At 50.5% G+C, this 20,248-nt stretch overlaps 1 protein-coding gene across 4 annotated transcripts in view; it reads right to left on the bottom strand.

Moving 5' to 3' along the window:
* CROCC (ciliary rootlet coiled-coil, rootletin) overlaps positions 1 to 20,012 on the bottom strand; it is a 113,042-nt gene extending 93,030 nt beyond the window's left edge. For 2 of the 4 annotated variants that reach the window (XM_068241573.1, XM_068241575.1), the window contains exon 1: positions 2,343 to 2,523. In XM_068241573.1, coding sequence (XP_068097674.1) covers positions 2,343 to 2,396 — 54 coding nt within the window. In that variant the 5' untranslated portion in view covers positions 2,397 to 2,523. Of the gene's footprint in view, positions 1 to 2,342; positions 2,524 to 2,874; positions 3,167 to 19,838 lie in introns of those variants that run through there. The other 2 variants (XM_068241576.1, XM_068241577.1) reach the window with 2 other exon arrangements.
* Between the last annotated feature and the right edge of the window lie 236 nt (positions 20,013 to 20,248).

Below are 20,248 nucleotides of genomic sequence, written 5' to 3'. Positions count from 1 at the left end.
CACACACAGGGGTCAGGGGTACACTGACTGCACACACCATACACAAGGATCAGGGGGTACACTGACTGCACACACCACACACAAGGATCAGGGGGTACACTGACTGCACACACCACACACAGGGGTCAGAGGTACACTGACTGCACACACCACACACAGGGGTCAGAGGTACACTGACTGCACACACCATACACAAGGATCAGGGGGTACACTGACTGCACACACCACACACAAGGGTCAGGGGGTACACTGACTGCACACACCACACACAGATGTCAGGGGGTTCGCTTCACACACCACACACAGGGAGTACACTGCACACACCACATACAGATGTCAGGGGGTTCGCTTCACACACCACACACAGGGAGTACACTGCACATACCGGTGTCAGAGAGTACACTGAACACACCACACAGGGGTCAGGGGGTACACTGAACACACCACACAGGGGTCAGAAGGTACACTGCACACACCACACACAGGGGTCAGGGAGTACACTGCACACAAACAATGGTCAGGTAGAACACTGCACACACCACACACAGGGGTCGGAGGGTACACGTCACACACAGGGGTCAGGGGTACACTGACTGCACACATCACACACAGGGGTCAGGGTTACACTGACTGCACACACCACACACAGGAGTCAGGGGTACACTGACTGCACACGCCACACACAAGGGTCAGGGGGTACACTGACTGCACACACCACACACAGGAGTCAGGGGTACACTGACTGCACACACCACACACAGGGGTCAGGGGTACACTGACTGCACACACCACACACAGGAGTCAGGGGTACACTGACTGCACACACCACACACAGGGGTCAGGGGGTACACTGACTGCACACACCACACACAAGGATCAGGGGGTACACTGACTGCACACACCACACACAGGAGTCAGGGGGTACACTGACTGCACACACCACACACAGGGGTCAGAGGTACACTGACTGCACACACCATACACAAGGATCAGGGGGTACACTGACTGCACACACCACACACAAGGGTCAGGGGGTACACTGACTGCACACACCACACACAGGAGTCAGGGGGTACACTGACTGCACACACCACACACAGGGGCCAGGGGTACACTGACTGCACACACCACACACAGGAGTCAGGGGTACACTGACTGCACACACCATACACAAGGATCAGGGGGTACACTGACTGCACACACTACACACAAGGATCAGGGGGTACACTGACTGCACACACCACACACAGGAGTCAGGGGGTACACTGACTGCACACACCACACACAGGAGTCAGGGGTACACTGACTGCACACACCACACACAAGGATCAGGGGGTACACTGACTGCACACACCACACACAGGAGTCAGGGGGTACACTGACTGCACACACCACACACAGGGGTCAGGGGTACACTGACTGCACACACCACACACAGGAGTCAGGGGTACACTGACTGCACACACCATACACAAGGATCAGGAGGTACACTGACTGCACACACCACACACAAGGATCAGGGGGTACACTGACTGCACACACCACACACAGGAGTCAGGGGGTACACTGACTGCACACACCACACACAGGGGTCAGGGGTACACTGACTGCACACACCACACACAGGGGTCAGGGGTACACTGACTGCACACACCATACACAAGGATCAGGAGGTACACTGACTGCACACACCACACACAAGGATCAGGGAGTACACTGACTGCACACACCACACACAGGAGTCAGGGGGTACACTGACTGCACACACCACACACAGGGGTCAGGGGTACACTGACTGCACACACCACACACAGGAGTCAGGGGTACACTGACTGCACACACCATACACAAGGATCAGGGGGTACACTGACTGCACACGCCACACACAAGGGTCAGGGGGTACACTGACTGCACACACCACACACAGGAGTCAGGGGTACACTGACTGCACACACCATACACAAGGATCAGGGGGTACACTGACTGCACACACCACACACAGGAGTCAGGGGTACACTGACTGCACACACCATACACAAGGATCAGGGGGTACACTGACTGCACACGCCACACACAAGGGTCAGGGGGTACACTGACTGCACACACCACACACAGGAGTCAGGGGTACACTGACTGCACACACCATACACAAGGATCAGGGGGTACACTGACTGCACACACCACACACAGGAGTCAGGGGTACACTGACTGCACACACCATACACAAGGATCAGGGGGTACACTGACTGCACACATCACACACAAGGGTCAGGAGGTACACTGCACACACCACACACAAGGGTCAGGGGGTACAGGAAAGCAATGCAAGAAAGAACAGGAACCTGTATGATGGCCTCCAGCTGATGCTCAGAGGGGGTCTCCTCCGCTGCACTCATCTATCCCTGGACCCCCGCTGCAGGAGGGTGTGAGGGAAAATCATGGAGCCCTGATTTCTAGCACAAATCCTGGAGGAGGAGAAGAGGGCCGAGCTCTGGCCACAGATTACCCTCAAATCCCCCCAAACCCCCCTTCCCTGCATCCAATCACAGCTCCCCTCAGCCAGCAACCCGCCCTTTGTCTGTGACATGAATGGGGACAGGGACACTAGGACCCTGAGGACACAAGCCTCCCCTAAGCAGGGGGTCACAGCTTCCTGCAGATCACCATGGAAACTGCAAACTTCCTGCCATAGAAATCTGTGCCTCCCAGTCTCTGCTACTGCTTACCCAGAGCGCCACTAGAGTGCGCCAGACACCCAGCACATGCTGAGCACAAGCACAATGCAAGCCTGCAGAAAGCATACACAATGCTGACATTGTAGCTTTATGGGGGTTTCAGGTGACCACAGACCTTACAATTTTTTAAGGTACTTACGTATTATCTCATCTGGAAAGTTTGGCAGCTTTTTTGTTAAAGTTCTCTTTGCTCCCCCAGGAAGATCTGACCATTTTTGGAAAGCTGAAAGTCCTGTCTTTCTGTTGCATCATGTCCCGAGTCGATATGATGCTCAGTTCCCAAGTTATGGGGTTTTGAAGGAGGGGTGTCCTCTGAACTTGGCTGCAGAAAGTACAATTACAGAAGTAGGACAAACCCGACGATGATAAGCAGCACACCCGGTAGGTCTTCCTTCGCAGCATAAATATGTCTTCAAAACTTATGTCAAGTGCCCTGGGTCTCTCATTACAGATGAAGGAGCAGCGCAGCTTTGCACCCTCGCCTCCTCTCCGTCTTACTGGCATGGGCAGGAGACTCAATTCCACTGTGCTCTCTGCAGCAAAGTGCTGACAATATTTTGTCAGACAGAAATATACCAGTTGCTGTCAGTTACAACTGAATGTGCAAGGTAATGTCCATGTTTCCCTATGGCTCAGGTGGGTGATATTACAGTTTAACAGTGTGCTGACCAGGAAGCTGTTATGGGGTAATGGCCATTTTCAAAATGGAGGAAGGAGAAATCCATTGATCACAGTGGACAAATGGGACGCAGGAGAGAAGACAGAAATTGAGTAGCAGACTACACAGGAGGTACGTATGACCTGTGTATGTGTTTTTCAGGAAATCCCAGTTGCTGTAAAATTGGATCATTTTATTGCATTGTGTGTGGCCACCTTAAGATTGCCCATACATTACTCAATTTTGTGGGTGGTTGCCCTTTTGATCTGCTAAATGTATTGTATCGGAGAAGAATAGATACTGAAACATGGTCACCGATTGATATTTCAATCGATTTCTAGCCATAGCATTTGATTTCCCGACAACTGATGGATCCGACAGACCACTGGTTAGGGTCCTATAAGTGTATATATGGCCCTGATGCATGAATTAGCGGTAAATATATTGTGCACACACAGCTGGTCCTGTCAGTGTAGATTGCACTTGTAACTGCCAGGTGATGCGCTTATAGCGCGACTGCTACTACGGTAATTACGTATTACCGTAATAATTACTATTACTGCGAGCTCCTGTACCATGTGACACCAGACGCATCTAACGATGTTACTACATATGCCGGTGTCACTTAGTACAGACACTCGCAGTGACACAGGTGAGCACACAGGCACGGGACAACCCGCTATATCGACCGTTGTTTGAAGAGATCGGCCCTGAATGACTGATCTGTCCAGCATGTAGGTGCCCAATAACAGTACATTTTTTGTGAAAAAAAATCAACCAGGCAATCTGGTAAATGCAATTGGAATGGTGCAAACTCCCAAACCATTGTCCGTGCAATCGTTCAGATCGGGAAACTGTTAATGGTGCGTCCTATTTATCACCCCGTTGATACAAATTTCGGAAAAAATTTTTTAGTCTGAACGGATTGCTTATCTCCCCCTTCCTGTTGATGGGCCCAAACAACATTTCCAATTGATTGCAACGATCAGATCCTTCGGTCGATTATTCAGGAAATCGGATCGTAAATAGGCGTTGTGATTAAAGAATCCCCAATATGGTCCTCATACATGGTACAATTTTTTTCAGCCAATCTTACCAATTTTATGTAATATAAGGGGACTGCCTAAATTACCATTTCAGTATATTCACTTTGTTTACCCTTATACTATATACAAATGGTAAGATTGGATGAAAAAAATTGTATCATGTATGGGCATCAGAGTTGTTCACAGTCAATTAGGGACATCAACGAGGTATATCTTCTGTCAATCCAATTGCATTTACCTGATTGCTTGGGCGATTCTTCATTGAATATTGTACTGTTAGTGGGCACCTTAGTGGTCATCGTTCAACAACAATATAGTTGATCGAAAAACATTTTTATAATCTGTTGTAATGGATGGGAAGTTCAGATTGGTTAGTGGACATCTCTCTCTCTCCTGTCGGTCTACCTTTTTATGTCTTTCCTTAGCATATATGGGGAGGTATGAGGGAGAGATTGGGGATCCCCCCACTCCCCTTCTCAGTTCACACCTTTCAGGTATCGCCTGCCAGGGTTCCGTTTACATAGCAATGTGCAGACTGTCACCATGTCACTATTTGCTCTCTGTACTGGACAAGTGATAAATGCCTGTGATAGAATCCAGGTGATGTAGACGTTACCACGGTGACACCGATCTGTACACACTGCCCTGATTACAGGTCAGTGTGGTGACAGGAGAGCCAGCAGGATGTATATAGTGTACATATAAAAGGTTATCTGAGCTTCCCCCATGCCTCCAGCACAGACATAACGACCGACCAGCAGGTGAACACACAGCTCAGCTCCTCACATGTTCACTCCTGTGGAAAGGGGAGGAGACTGCCTGCTGATGGGAATACAACAGCAAGTGGGTGCTAAAATCAAAACCGGCACAAAGGACAGTTACCAACAACACCACAAGATCAAATTGTGTGAAACGACTAATAAATGACCGTTTCATGCTCAAATACAGAAGATGTCAAGCGATGTGCTGTGAACGACATCAGAAGACAGTAAGAAGAATGCCAAACAATTGTTAACCGATCGGGTCATTAAATGATGCAGGGGGAAGGGACGTCAACTTTGTGTACGCATTGTTTAAAGATCGCTCATAGCTCCGTACACACTGCTGACGATGGGACTGAGCCCAAGTATGTATGTTAACATATTAGCAGCCGCTCTAGTAAAGTATTGTGGTCGCGATACTTCACAGCAGAGGCCCCGACATTTAAAGGAACGCGCGTTGCTATGTAAGGATGAGGATCCCGATTGCTGACATCTAGTAGTGCTGGCCAAGGTGTTGCAGTTCAGAAGGTGTAGTGCTCATTTCTGTGATGGGTCCCGACTCCTGGGCAGCATTCAGCAGGGCAGGTCCAGATAATCTGGCTGTCACAGAAACATCTGGCTGCAGCGGCCCTTACTTCCAGTTTAGTGGCTGGCATCATGAACGGGCTGAACCAGAGGTATCCCTGCTGTGGTGGAGCAGCAGCAGCTGATGGATGGATGGAGCCAGCATCCAGCGAGGCCAAAGGTTACACGATCAGCACGGTGTCTTCCTACCTCAGTGGAGCCCTGACCTCCTGGGTAGCTGCGGTGGACTCCGCAAGGCCTGTACCGACACAGACAACGGACCCAGGCAGTGGCAACAGGGCCGGGCCGAGGCATAGGCTGGAGAGGCTTCAGCCTCAGGGCGCAGTGTAGGAGAGGGCGCAGAGTTCATTCAGCTGTCATTCCTAATTGTGTATGAAGCAGATAGAAATAAGAAAAGGGGATACATGGCAGTGACTGCAAGCCAGATAACTAGATATTAAGGTGTTGGGGAGGTTGTGGGCCCTGTGGCACCTCTTAGTCTAATAGCAGTCAGTGTGTGACGGGTGGGGTCGGAGGGATGGAGGGGCGCACTTTGGTGTCTCAGCCTTGGGTGCTGGAGGACCTTGTCCCGGCTCTGAGTGGCAAGGTGGAAAAACTCCAGGTCCCGGACTCCCCACGACCCGCACCAGCTACACCGGACCACACTGCACACCTTCAGGGGGTAAACAAGGTGAACTGGTAGGGAAAAGGGAAGAAAAACAAGAAAAAGACAGAATCTTGTGGCCATGGCTGCCAATTAAGGCGCCATCTTCCTGAAAGGCAGTTTAACAGAATCAGAAAGGCAGGAAATAAAGAAACAGAACAGAAAGCAGCTGTTACAACAGAATCGTGGCCTGTAATTCCAGACCAGCTGTGGCCACGCCCACGTTTTTCCATCCACCAGTGTAGTTTTGGATTGGAGTCTCACGTGACGTCAAATGCAGGAACACAATTGTTTCTTTGTAATTTGGGCATATGTTTAATGAATGTTTAATGAAAACGCCTCTATTAAATAGTGTAGCAGACCGTTCAAACTGAGCCTCCATACACTTCCACTTTAAATCTCCAGATACCATCCCACCCGTAACCATTGCTCTTCCTAGGAGACTCCGGTCCTCTAGCTTGGTCACCTCCTCTCACTCCCACATCCAGGACTTCTCACGAGCATCACCTCTCCTTTAGATCTCTCTCCCACAGCTTGCTCATCATGCTCCCAGCCTGGAAGCCTTCAAACATGCTCTCATAACAAACCTGTTCAAACAAGTTTAACCACTTCAGGATTCTGCGTACGCTTAACTACGCCCCTGAATCCTGAAGTGGATAGCATGGAAACGGCCGCTCGTACGAGCGGCCATTCCATGTCAGTTCACAGAGTGTGTCTCCGTGAACACCCTGCGAGCCGCCGATTGCAGCTCGCAGGGTAAATGTAAACACGCGGGGAAGATCTTCACCGGTGTTTACATATATACGGCGCTGCTGCGCAGCAGCGCCGTAGAGGAGATCGGCAATCCCCGGCCTCTGATTGGCCGGGGATCGCCGGCATCTGATAGGCTAAAGCCTATCCTATCCGGCGCAGGACGGCTTTCCGTCCTGCGCCGCACACAGGGGACGGGAGAGGGAGGGAAGGAGGCAGAGGGAGGACTAGTGCTGCGGAGGGGGGCTTTGAGGAGCCCCCCCCCCCCCGCTAGGCACAGCAGCGCGGCGGCGATCAGACCCCCCCAGCAGGACATCCCCCTAGTGGGGAAAAAAGGGGGGGGGGAAGTCTGATCGCCCTGCCTGATTTCTGATCTGTGCTGCGGGCTGAAGAGCCCCCGCAGCACAGATCAGCCAAACCACCCGGAATCCGGAAGTGGTTAACATTTGCTACAGGTAGCATTGGGGGCTCACTGCCTCATCCGCTAACCCCTGTGTCATCTTCTCTAGTGTCTCCTCCCCACTACCCTCTAGATTGTAAGCTTGCAAGGGTAGGGATTTCCTCCTATTGTTTCTTATTCTGCTGTCATTTATCATATGGACATGTACAAGTATTAGTGATGTCTTAAACCACATATCAACAATGTCTGTATTCATAGTGATGGATGTCCTGATTGTACAGAGTGTTGTACAACTCATGTATCTATGCTCCCGACTATTTGTTTTATGTACAGCGCTACAGAAGATGTTTGCGCTACATAAATAAATAACTATAGAGTGCCTTGCAAAAGTATTCAACCATTGGTGAAGTGGGTGGGCAGCCCCCAGGGTTGCTACCTCATCCCTTTAAATACCAGCATACATTAATTATACATGCCTTGTGGCTAGTTAGATGCAGTTTAGGCACTGATTATGAGTGAGTAGCCCAAGAGCATGTATAACTTAGATGTGTCGGTATTTAAAGGGATGAGATGGCAACCCTGGCAGCCCCAGTAGCAGAGGGTGGGATTGCTTAAAGGGAACCTAAACTGAGAAGGATATTTTTCCTTTTAAAATAATACCAGCTTCCCGACTCTCCTGTGTCTCTAATACTTTCAGCCACAGCCCCTGAACAAGCATGCAGATCAGGTGCTCTGACTGAAGTCAGACTGGATTAGCTGCATGCTTGTTTCAGGTCTGTGATTCAGCCACTATTGCAGTCAGAGATCAGCAGGACAGCCAGGCAACTGGTAATGTTTAAAAGGAAACATCCATATCCCTCTCAGTTTGGTCTGAAAGCCAGCATTTCTACTTTGTTCTAAAAGATTCCTCACAGCTTTAAAGCTACCGTCACAGACATTTTTTTAGCAGAACATCACTGAAATGGTTAAACAAAGCACTTTGTCCTGCTATTCAGCTTCAAATCCACATCCAAACTGGAGATAACAGTATCTTTGTTTACATTCCAGTGTTGATACATTTGTCTAACAAGTAAAAAAAAAAAAAAACTTTATGAGAAGCTGTTTCAGGCACACAAACAGTTCAGAGCAACTCATTTGAAGATTTTAATATATAATAAAAAGCTGGAATAAAATGCAATGACAGTTTTCAGGGCAAGAAAAACTACACTTTGGAAACTTGTAATTTGTAGACAGACAATATTACTTGTTGTGCACAAAAGTAAATATGATACCTGTATGAATAATACAAAGTAGAAAAACACATTTTTATTGAATGTTATGTCAGAGTTTCAGACCACTTTAAAATAAGCATGAGCTCTGGGCCACAGAATACAAAGTTTGAGATTTGTATTCCTAAAACTCCCAGAGGGGGTGCATACAGAATAAAATGCGGGAGGACTAAGAAGAAGCTGAAATGCCAACACTAGAATAGCCAGACGGTACATTGCATTATGGGTACCAAGCCAGACAATGGATTGCATTATGGGTAATAACGCTACACAATGAACAGAGTCGCCAGCCAGTCACTTGTGTTTACAGACAGACGAGATTAATGTATTACAGTCAGGCTGGCCGCTAGTGTTTGCCCTGGCATGGTATGAATATGCTGTGTGGATGCTGTCCCCGCCATGCCCTGTGCTGGGCACCTAATGGCTTCCTGTCACCAGTTGGGCAGCAGGCCAAAGGGACAATATACTGAGCAAAGGACTGACCCACAGCAACCAGTCTGTACATGATGGGAGACGGACCCGATTGCCTGATATCTACAATTCGCCCAGTAATGGTCATACAGTCTCAAGGTGGCCACACACAATACAATAAAAATGTTCACTTTGATGGCAATTCGATAAAAATGATATCTATCAGAAGTAGCTGATTTTTCAGATCAATTTTTATAAAGATTAAGGCCAGTTTTATGCATCATTTTGGCGGCGTGATGCTCCTAACGCATAAAATAACGCATAAATGACATGCATAAAATAACGCATAACGCCAAAAATGACATTGCGGCAGAGTGTGCTCACAGAGTCATATCCATAAGCCCGCCGAACTGAGTGACGTTCTCCCTGCTGGACAGGAAGTGTACGTCACTGGATTCCAATAGTCTACGCATGTGCGCCACACTGCGCTCCCGTCCATTACATTCCTGCATCACCCATCGACTCCTATGACTTCCACCACCACTGGGCCATCACAGAAGTCATATGGAAATGTGCTGCAGACTTTGCATAGCCTCGGAGGTGATTCAGAAGCTTACGGCGCAACATGACGCAGTACGTGTAAAAGGCTCCATACACTTGCCTTGCCGTCGCGTTACCCTGCGGTAAAACAGGGAAATACAACGCACAATTGCACTGCAAGTGTACAAGGGGCCTCAAAGGTGTAGGGTAGATTTTCAGTTCCTTGATGTATACACCCAAGTCCTTTTTCTGAATTTTCAATAATTTTGATCGTAATTGGCGAAAAACTGAACACGTGTGTGATACATTGATTGTAACATTTCAAAAATTTGACCAATCTGAAAAATTGTAATCCTTGAATGGAAATATAGAAGTTGTATCGGGAGTTGTAAGTCTTCCCATGATGTACATAAAGGTAAGTTTCTCTGTAGCTGTTGCTGTTGGAGCAGTTAGGAAAAGCAAAGCTGCCCCAGAATAGATGGAGACACAGATAGCAGGAACAACCAGCAGAGGGTCAAACTGGCCTCTACGCTATGTGCAGCTGATACTTTCTCCCTGAATGTGGAGAGATCTGCAGCATTCTCTGTTCTGATTGGCTCTTCCACAACTCAATCTGGCAGATTACAGTTTAATAACCACCAGCAGCGAATTATAATTCAGCGTTGCGTATCAGAAGAACGCCCAGATTGAATAATCGGACGCGTGTCTTTGGAGCATGGAGGTCTGTTAAGGCTCCAACACACTGGATGTTGTACACACGCCACATTGTCAGCAGAGGTGGTCGTTAATGGCTGCCTCAGCCGACTTTAATCTAGCATATGTAAACATATCAATTAAAGTGGTGAAACACATCAGTGTCCGCCTGGATGAGAATCTGTAGCCTGCGCTTGCACTATAAGTCCCAGCATACCCTGCAGAGGAAACAGATACATCGCACTGACTGCTGGGGAACTACAAGTCTCAGCATACCCTGCAGAGGATACAGATGCATGGCACTGACTGCTGGGGAACTACAAGTCTCAGCATACCCTGCAGAGGATACAGATGCATGACACTGAGTGCTGGGGAACTACAAGTCTCAGCATACCCTGCAGAGGATACAGATGCATGGCACTGACTGCTGGGGAACTAGTAGTCTAAGCATGCCTTGCAGAGGATACAGATGCATGACACTGACTGCTGGGGTACTACAAGTCCCAGCATACCTTGCAGAGGAAACAGATGCATGGCACTGACTGCTGGGGAACTACAAGTCTCAGCATACCCTGCAGAGGAAACAGATGCATGGCACTGACTGCTGGGGAACTACAAGTCTCAGCATACCCTGCAGAGGAAACAGATGCATGGCACTGACTGCTGGGGAACTACAAGTCCCAGCATACCTTGCAGAGGAAACAGATGCATGGCACTGACTGCTGGGGAACTACAAGTCTCAGCATACCCTGCAGAGGAAACAGATGCATGGCACTGACTGCTGGGGAACTACAAGTCTCAGCATACCCTGCAGAGGATACAGATACATGGCACTGACTGCTGAGGAACTACAAGTCTCAGCATACCCTGCAGAGGATACAGATGCATGGCACTGACTGCTGGGGAACTAGTAGTCTAAGCATGCCTTGCAGAGGATACAGATGCATGACACTGACTGCTGGGGTACTACAAGTCTCAGCATTCCCTGCAGAGGATACAGATGCATGGCACTGACTGCTGGGGAACTACAAGTCTCAGCATACCCTGCAGAGGATACAGATGCATGACACTGAGTGCTGGGGAACTACAAGTCTCAGCATACCCTGCAGAGGATACAGATGCATGGCACTGACTGCTGGGGAACTAGTAGTCTAAGCATGCCTTGCAGAGGATACAGATGCATGACACTGACTGCTGGGGTACTACAAGTCCCAGCATACCTTGCAGAGGAAACAGATGCATGGCACTGACTGCTGGGGAACTACAAGTCTCAGCATACCCTGCAGAGGAAACAGATGCATGGCACTGACTGCTGGGGAACTACAAGTCTCAGCATACCCTGCAGAGGAAACAGATGCATGGCACTGACTGCTGGGGAACTACAAGTCCCAGCATACCTTGCAGAGGAAACAGATGCATGGCACTGACTGCTGGGGAACTACAAGTCTCAGCATACCCTGCAGAGGAAACAGATGCATGGCACTGACTGCTGGGGAACTACAAGTCTCAGCATACCCTGCAGAGGATACAGATACATGGCACTGACTGCTGAGGAACTACAAGTCTCAGCATACCCTGCAGAGGATACAGATGCATGGCACTGACTGCTGGGGAACTAGTAGTCTAAGCATGCCTTGCAGAGGATACAGATGCATGACACTGACTGCTGGGGTACTACAAGTCTCAGCATTCCCTGCAGAGGATACAGATGCATGGCACTGACTGCTGGGGAACTACAAGTCTCAGCATACCCTGCAGAGGATACAGATACATGGCACTGACTGCTGGGGAACTACAAGTCTCAGCATACCCTGCAGAAGATACAGATGCATGGCACTGACTGCTGGGGAACTACAAGTCTCAGCATACCCTGCAGAGGATACAGATGCATGGCACTGACTGCTGGGGAAATACAAGTCTCAGCATACCCTGCAGAAGATACAGATGCATGGCACTGACTGCTGGGGAACTACAAGTCTCAGCATACCCTGCAGAGGATACAGATGCATGGCACTGGCTGCTGGGGAACTACAAGTCCCAGCATACCCTGCAGAGGAAACAGATGCATGGCACTGGCTGCTGGGGAACTACAAGTCTCAGCATACCCTGCAGAGGATACAGATACATGGCACTGACTGCTGGGGAACTACAAGTCTCAGCATACCCTGCAGAGAATACAGATGCATGGCACTGACTGCTGGGGAACTACAAGTCTCAGCATACCCTGTAGAGGATACAGATGCATGGCACTGACTGCTGAGGAACTACAAGTCCCAGCATACCTTGCAGAGGATACAGATGCATGACACTGACTGCTGGGGAACTACAAGTCTCAGCATACCCTGCAGAGGATACAGATGCATGGCACTGGCTGCTGGGGAACTACAAGTCTCAGCATACCCTGCAGAGGATACAGATGCATGGCACTGGCTGCTGGGGAACTACAAGTCTCAGCATACCCTGCAGAGGATACAGATGCATGGCACTGACTGCTGGGGAACTACAAGTCTCAGCATACCCTGCAGAGAATACAGATGCATGGCACTGACTGCTGGGGAACTACAAGTCTCAGCATACCCTGCAGAGGATACAGATGCATGGCACTGACTGCTGGGGAACTACAAGTCCCAGCATACCCTGCAGAGGAAACAGATGCATGGCACTGACTGCTGGGGAACTACAAGTCTCAGCATACCCTGCAGAGGAAACAGATGCATGGCACTGACTGCTGGGGAACTACAAGTCCCAGCATACCCTGCAGAGGATACAGATACATGGCACTGACTGCTGGGGAACTACAAGTCTCAGCATACCCTGCAGAGGATACAGATACATGGCACAGGCTGCTGGGGAACTACAAGTCTCAGCATACCCTGCAGAGGATACAGATACATGGCACAGGCTGCTGGGGAACTACAAGTCTCAGCATACCCTGCAGAGGATACAGATACATGGCACAGGCTGCTGGGGAACTACAAGTCTCAGCATACCCTGCAGAGGATACAGATACATGGCACTGACTGCTGGGGAACTACAAGTCCCAGCATACCCTGCAGAGGATACAGATACATGGCACAGGCTGCTGGGGAACTACAAGTCTCAGCATACCCTGCAGAGGATACAGATGCATGGCACTGACTGCTGGGGAACTACAAGTCTCAGCATACCCTGCAGAGGATACAGATGCATGGCACTGACTGCTGGGGAACTACAAGTCTCAGCATACCCTGCAGAGGATACAGATGCATGGCACTGACTGCTGGGGAACTACAAGTCTCAGCATACCCTGCAGAGGATACAGATGCATGGCACTGACTGCTGGGGAACTACAAGTCCCAGCATACCTTGCAGAGGATACAGATGCATGGCACTGACTGCTGGGGAACTACAAGTCTCAGCATACCCTGCAGAGGATACAGATGCATGGCACTGACTGCTGGGGAACTACAAGTCCCAGCATACCCTGCAGAGGATACAGATACATGGCACTGACTGCTGGGGAACTACAAGTCTCAGCATACCCTGCAGAGGAAACAGATGCATAGCACTGGCTGCTGGGGAACTACAAGTCTCAGCATACCCTGCAGAGGATACAGATACATGGCACTGACTGCTGGGGAACTACAAGTCTCAGCATACCCTGTAGAGGATACAGATGCATGGCACTGACTGCTGGGGAACTACAAGTCTAAGCATGCCTTGCAGAGGATACAGATGCATGACACTGACTGCTGGGGTACTACAAGTCTCAGCATTCCCTGCAGAGGATACAGATGCATGGCACTGGCTGCTGGGGAACTACAAGTCTCAGCATACCCTGCAGAGGATACAGATGCATGGCACTGACTGCTGGGGAACTACAAGTCTCAGCATACCCTGCAGAGGAAACAGATGCATAGCACTGGCTGCTGGGGAACTACAAGTCTCAGCATACCCTGCAGAGGATACAGATGCATGGCACTGACTGCTGGGGAACTACAAGTCTCAGCATACCCTGTAGAGGATACAGATGCATGGCACTGACTGCTGGGGAACTACAAGTCTCAGCATACCCTGCAGAGGATACAGATGCATGGCACTGACTGCTGGGGAACTACAAGTCTCAGCATACCCTGTAGAGGATACAGATGCATGGCACTGGCTGCTGGGGAACTACAAGTCTAAGCATACCCTGCAGAGGATACAGATGCATGGCACTGACTGCTGGGGAACTACAAGTCTCAGCATACCCTGTAGAGGATACAGATGCATGGCACTGACTGCTGGGGAACTACAAGTCTAAGCATGCCTTGCAGAGGATACAGATGCATGACACTGACTGCTGGGGTACTACAAGTCTCAGCATTCCCTGCAGAGGATACAGATGCATGGCACTGGCTGCTGGGGAACTACAAGTCTCAGCATACCCTGCAGAGGATACAGATGCATGGCACTGACTGCTGGGGAACTACAAGTCCCAGCATACCCTGCAGAGGATACAGATGCATGGCACAGGCTGCTGGGGAACTACAAGTCTCAGCATACCCTGCAGAGGATACAGATGCATGGCACAGGCTGCTGGGAAACTACAAGTCCCAGCATACCCTGCAGAGGATACAGATGCATGGCACTGACTGCTGGGGAACTACAAGTCTCAGCATACCCTGCAGAGGATACAGATGCATGGCACTGACTGCTGGGGAACTACAAGTCTCAGCATACCCTGCAGAGGACACAGATGCATGGCACTGACTGCTGGGGAACTACAAGTCCCAGCATACCCTGCAGAGGAAACAGATGCATAGCACTGGCTGCTGGGGAACTACAAGTCTCAGCATACCCTGCAGAGGATACAGATGCATGGCACTGAGTGCTGAGGAACTACAAGTCTCAGCATACCCTGCAGAGAATACAGATGCATGGCACTGACTGCTGGGGAACTACAAGTCTCAGCATACCCTGCAGAGGACACAGATGCATGGCACTGACTGCTGGGGAACTACAAGTCTCAGCATACCCTGCAGAGGATACAGATACATGGCACTGACTGCTGGGGAACTACAAGTCTCAGCATACCCTGCAGAGGATACAGATGCATGGCACTGACTGCTGGGGAACTACAAGTCTCAGCATACCCTGCAGAGGATACAGATACATGGCACAGGCTGCTGGGGAACTACAAGTCTCAGCATACCCTGCAGAGGATACAGATACATGGCACTGACTGCTGGGGAACTACAAGTCTCAGCATACCCTGCAGAGAATACAGATGGATGGCACTGACTGCTGGGGAACTACAAGTCTCAGCATACCCTGCAGAGGACACAGATGCATGGCACAGGCTGCTGGGGAACTACAAGTCTAAGCATGCCCTGCAGAGGATACAGATGCATGGCACAGGCTGCTAGGGAACTACAAGTCTCAGCATACCCTGCAGAGGACACAGATGAATGGCACTGACTGCTGGGGAACTACAAGTCCCAGCATACCTTGCAGAGGATACAGATGCATGGCACAGGCTGCTGAGGAACAACAAGTCTCAGCATACCCTGCAGAGGATACAGATGCATGGCACTGCCTGCTGGGGAACTACAAGTCCCAGCATACCTTGCAGAGGACACAGATGAATGGCACTGACTGCTGGGGAACTACAAGTCCCAGCATACCTTGCAGAGGATACAGATGCATGGCACTGCCTGCTGGGGAACTACAAGTCCCAGCATACCCTGCAGAGGATACAGATGCATGGCACTGCCTGCTGGGGAACTACAAGTCCTAGCATACCCTGCAGAGGATACAGATGCATGGCACTGCCTGCTGGGGAACTACAAGTCTCAGCATACCTTGCAGAGGATACAGATGCATGGCACTGCCTGCTGGGGAACTACAAGTCTCAGCAAACCCTGCAGAGGACACAGATGCATGGCACTGGCTGCTGGGGAACTACAAGTCTCAGCATACCCTGCAGAGGACACAGATGCATGGCACTGACTGCTGGGGAACTAGTAGTCTAAGCATGCCTTGCAGAGGATACAGATGCATGACACTGACTGCTGGGGTACTACAAGTCCCAGCATACCTTGCAGAGGATACAGATGCATGGCACAGGCTGCTGGGAAACTACAAGTCCCAGCATACCCTGCAGAGGATACAGATGCATGGCACAGGCTGCTGGGAAACTACAAGTCCCAGCATACCCTGCAGAGGACACAGATGCATGGCACTGACTGCTGGGGAACTACAAGTCTCAGCATACCCTGCAGAGGATACAGATGCATGGCACTGGCTGCTGGGGAACTACAAGTCTCAGCATACCCTGCAGAGGATACAGATGCATGGCACTGACTGCTGGGGAACTACAAGTCTCAGCATACCCTGCAGAGGACACAGATGAATGGCACTGACTGCTGGGGAACTACAAGTCCCAGCATACCTTGCAGAGGATACAGATGCATGGCACTGCCTGCTGGGGAACTACAAGTCTCAGCATACCCTGCAGAGGACACAGATGAATGGCACTGACTGCTGGGGAACTACAAGTCCCAGCATACCTTGCAGAGGATACAGATGCATGGCACTGCCTGCTGGGGAACTACAAGTCCCAGCATACCTTGCAGAGGATACAGATGAATGGCACTGACTGCTGGGGAACTACAAGTCCCAGCATACCTTGCAGAGGATACAGATGCATGGCACTGCCTGCTGGGGAACTACAAGTCCCAGCATACCTTGCAGAGGAAACAGATGCATGGCACTGACTGCTGGGGAACTACAAGTCTCAGCATACCCTGCAGAGGATACAGATGAATGGCACTGCCTGCTGGGGAACTACAAGTCCCAGCATACCTTGCAGAGGATACAGATGCATGGCACTGACTGCTGGGGAACTACAAGTCCCAGCATACCCTGCAGAGGATACAGATGCATGGCACAGGCTGCTGGGAAACTACAAGTCCCAACATACCCTGCAGAGGATACAGATGCATGGCACTGACTGCTGGGGAACTACAAGTCCCAGCATACCCTGCAGAGGATACAGATGCATGGCACTGCCTGCTGGGGAACTACAAGTCCCAGCATACCTTGCAGAGGATACAGATGCATGGCACTGACTGCTGGGGAACTACAAGTCCCAGCATACCCTGCAGAGGATACAGATGCATGGCACTGACTGCTGGGGAACTACAAGTCCTAGCATACCCTGCAGAGGATACAGATGCATGGCACAGGCTGCTGGGAAACTACAAGTCCCAACATACCCTGCAGAGGATACAGATGCATGGCACAGGCTGCTGGGAAACTACAAGTCCCAACATACCCTGCAGAGGATACAGATGCATGGCACTGGCTGCTGGGGAACTACAAGTCCCAGCATACCCTGCAGAGGATACAGATGCATGGCACAGGCTGCTGGGAAACTACAAGTCTCAGCATACCCTGCAGAGGATACAGATACATGGCACTGACTGCTGGGGAACTACAAGTCTCAGCATACCCTGCAGAGGATACAGATGCATGGCACTGACTGCTGGGGAACTACAAGTCTCAGCATACCCTGCAGAGGATACAGATGCATGGCACTGAGTGCTGAGGAACTACAAGTCTCAGCATACCCTGCAGAGGATACAGATGCATGGCACTGACTGCTGGGGAACTACAAGTCTCAGCATACCCTGCAGAGGATACAGATGCATGGCACAGGCTGCTGGGAAACTACAAGTCCCAACATACCCTGCAGAGGATACAGATGCATGGCACTGGCTGCTGGGGAACTACAAGTCTCAGCATACCCTGCAGAGGATACAGATACATGGCACTGCCTGCTGGGGAACTACAAGTCTCAGCATACCCTGCAGAGGACACAGATGAATGGCACTGACTGCTGGGGAACTACAAGTCCCAGCATACCTTGCAGAGGATACAGATGCATGGCACTGCCTGCTGGGGAACTACAAGTCCCAGCATACCTTGCAGAGGATACAGATGCATGGCACTGGCTGCTGGGGAACTACAAGTCCCAGCATACCCTGCAGAGGATACAGATGCATGGCACAGGCTGCTGGGAAACTACAAGTCCCAACATACCCTGCAGAGGATACAGATGCATGGCACTGACTGCTGGGGAACTACAAGTCCCAGCATACCCTGCAGAGGATACAGATGCATGGCACTGCCTGCTGGGGAACTACAAGTCCCAGCATACCTTGCAGAGGATACAGATGCATGGCACTGACTGCTGGGGAACTACAAGTCCCAGCATACCCTGCAGAGGATACAGATGCATGGCACAGGCTGCTGGGAAACTACAAGTCCCAACATACCCTGCAGAGGATACAGATGCATGGCACTGGCTGCTGGGGAACTACAAGTCCCAGCATACCCTGCAGAGGATACAGATGCATGGCACAGGCTGCTGGGAAACTACAAGTCTCAGCATACCCTGCAGAGGATACAGATGCATGGCACAGGCTGCTGGGAAACTACAAGTCCCAACATACCCTGCAGAAGATACAGATGCATGGCACTGACTGCTGGGGAACTACAAGTCTCAGCATACCCTGCAGAGGATACAGATACATGGCACTGACTGCTGGGGAACTACAAGTCCCAGCATACCCTGCAGAGGATACAGATACATGGCACTGAGTGCTGAGGAACCTCAAGTCCCAGCATACCCTGCAGAGGATACAGATGCATGGCACTGACTGCTGGGGAACTACAAGTCTAAGCATACCCTGCAGAGGATACAGATGCATGGCACTGACTGCTGGGGAACTACAAGTCTCAGCATAACCTGCAGAGGATACAGATGCATGGCACTGAGTGCTGAGGAACTACAAGTCTCAGCATACCCTGCAGAGGATACAGATGCATGGCACTGACTGCTGGGGAACTACAAGTCTCAGCATACCCTGCAGAGGATACAGATGCATGGCACTGACTGCTGGGGAACTACAAGTCTCAGCATACCCTGCAGAGGATACAGATGCATGGCACTGACTGCTGGGGAACTACAAGTCCTAGCATACCCTGCAGAGGATACAGATGCATGGCACTGACTGCTGGGGAACTACAAGTCTCAGCATACCCTGCAGAGGATACAGATGCATGGCACTGACTGCTGGGGCACTACAAGTCTCAGCATATCCTGCAGAGGATACAGATGCATGGCACTGACTGCTGGGGAAGTCTCAGAATGCTGTCACTCATGCTGGGTCTTGTAGTGGGCGAGCTGATGATCAGGTGACCAGGATGAGGGGCTGGGGACCAGTCTCAGAATGCTGGCACTCTCTTGCTGGGTCTTGCAGTAGGGCAGATGGTCATGTGAGCAGGATGAGGGGCTGGGGATGAGCAGCAGGCATTGCTCACCTGTGGTCGGAGGGCTCAGTGTCACAGCGATGCGGCTGCCAGGTGATGTCAGGTCCTCAGTGGCTGGGGATAATCAGGACGGGCCACTTGTCAGGACATCTCCTCCTGTTACACAATCAATGAATGGAGAGGCCTTTGTTCCAGCCCTGGTTACCAGGTAGAGGCCCAGCGTAATCCTGGGGCCGCTGGTTAAGCTTATTAGCATAGAGCTGGTATAGCTGGTAAACACAACCGTATCAGCACACAAATCACAGTTTGCTGGGGGTGGAGGGAGTTGCTAAGGAATAAACAATGAATTAAAGTTCCTTTATGTTTCCTGTGCAAAAAAAACCTCTCAGCTAGAGAGCTGGTGTATGGCCAGGAGGATACATAGCCAGCATAGGAGGCTACTGTGTTATGTGCCTGTATTA

The sequence above is a fragment of the Hyperolius riggenbachi genome, chromosome 6, assembly GCF_040937935.1.
Source record: "Hyperolius riggenbachi isolate aHypRig1 chromosome 6, aHypRig1.pri, whole genome shotgun sequence".
In the NCBI taxonomy this organism is placed as follows: domain Eukaryota; kingdom Metazoa; phylum Chordata; class Amphibia; order Anura; family Hyperoliidae; genus Hyperolius; species Hyperolius riggenbachi.
The sequence above is the reverse complement of the archived record's forward strand: the minus strand, read 5'-3'. Positions and strand labels throughout refer to the sequence as shown.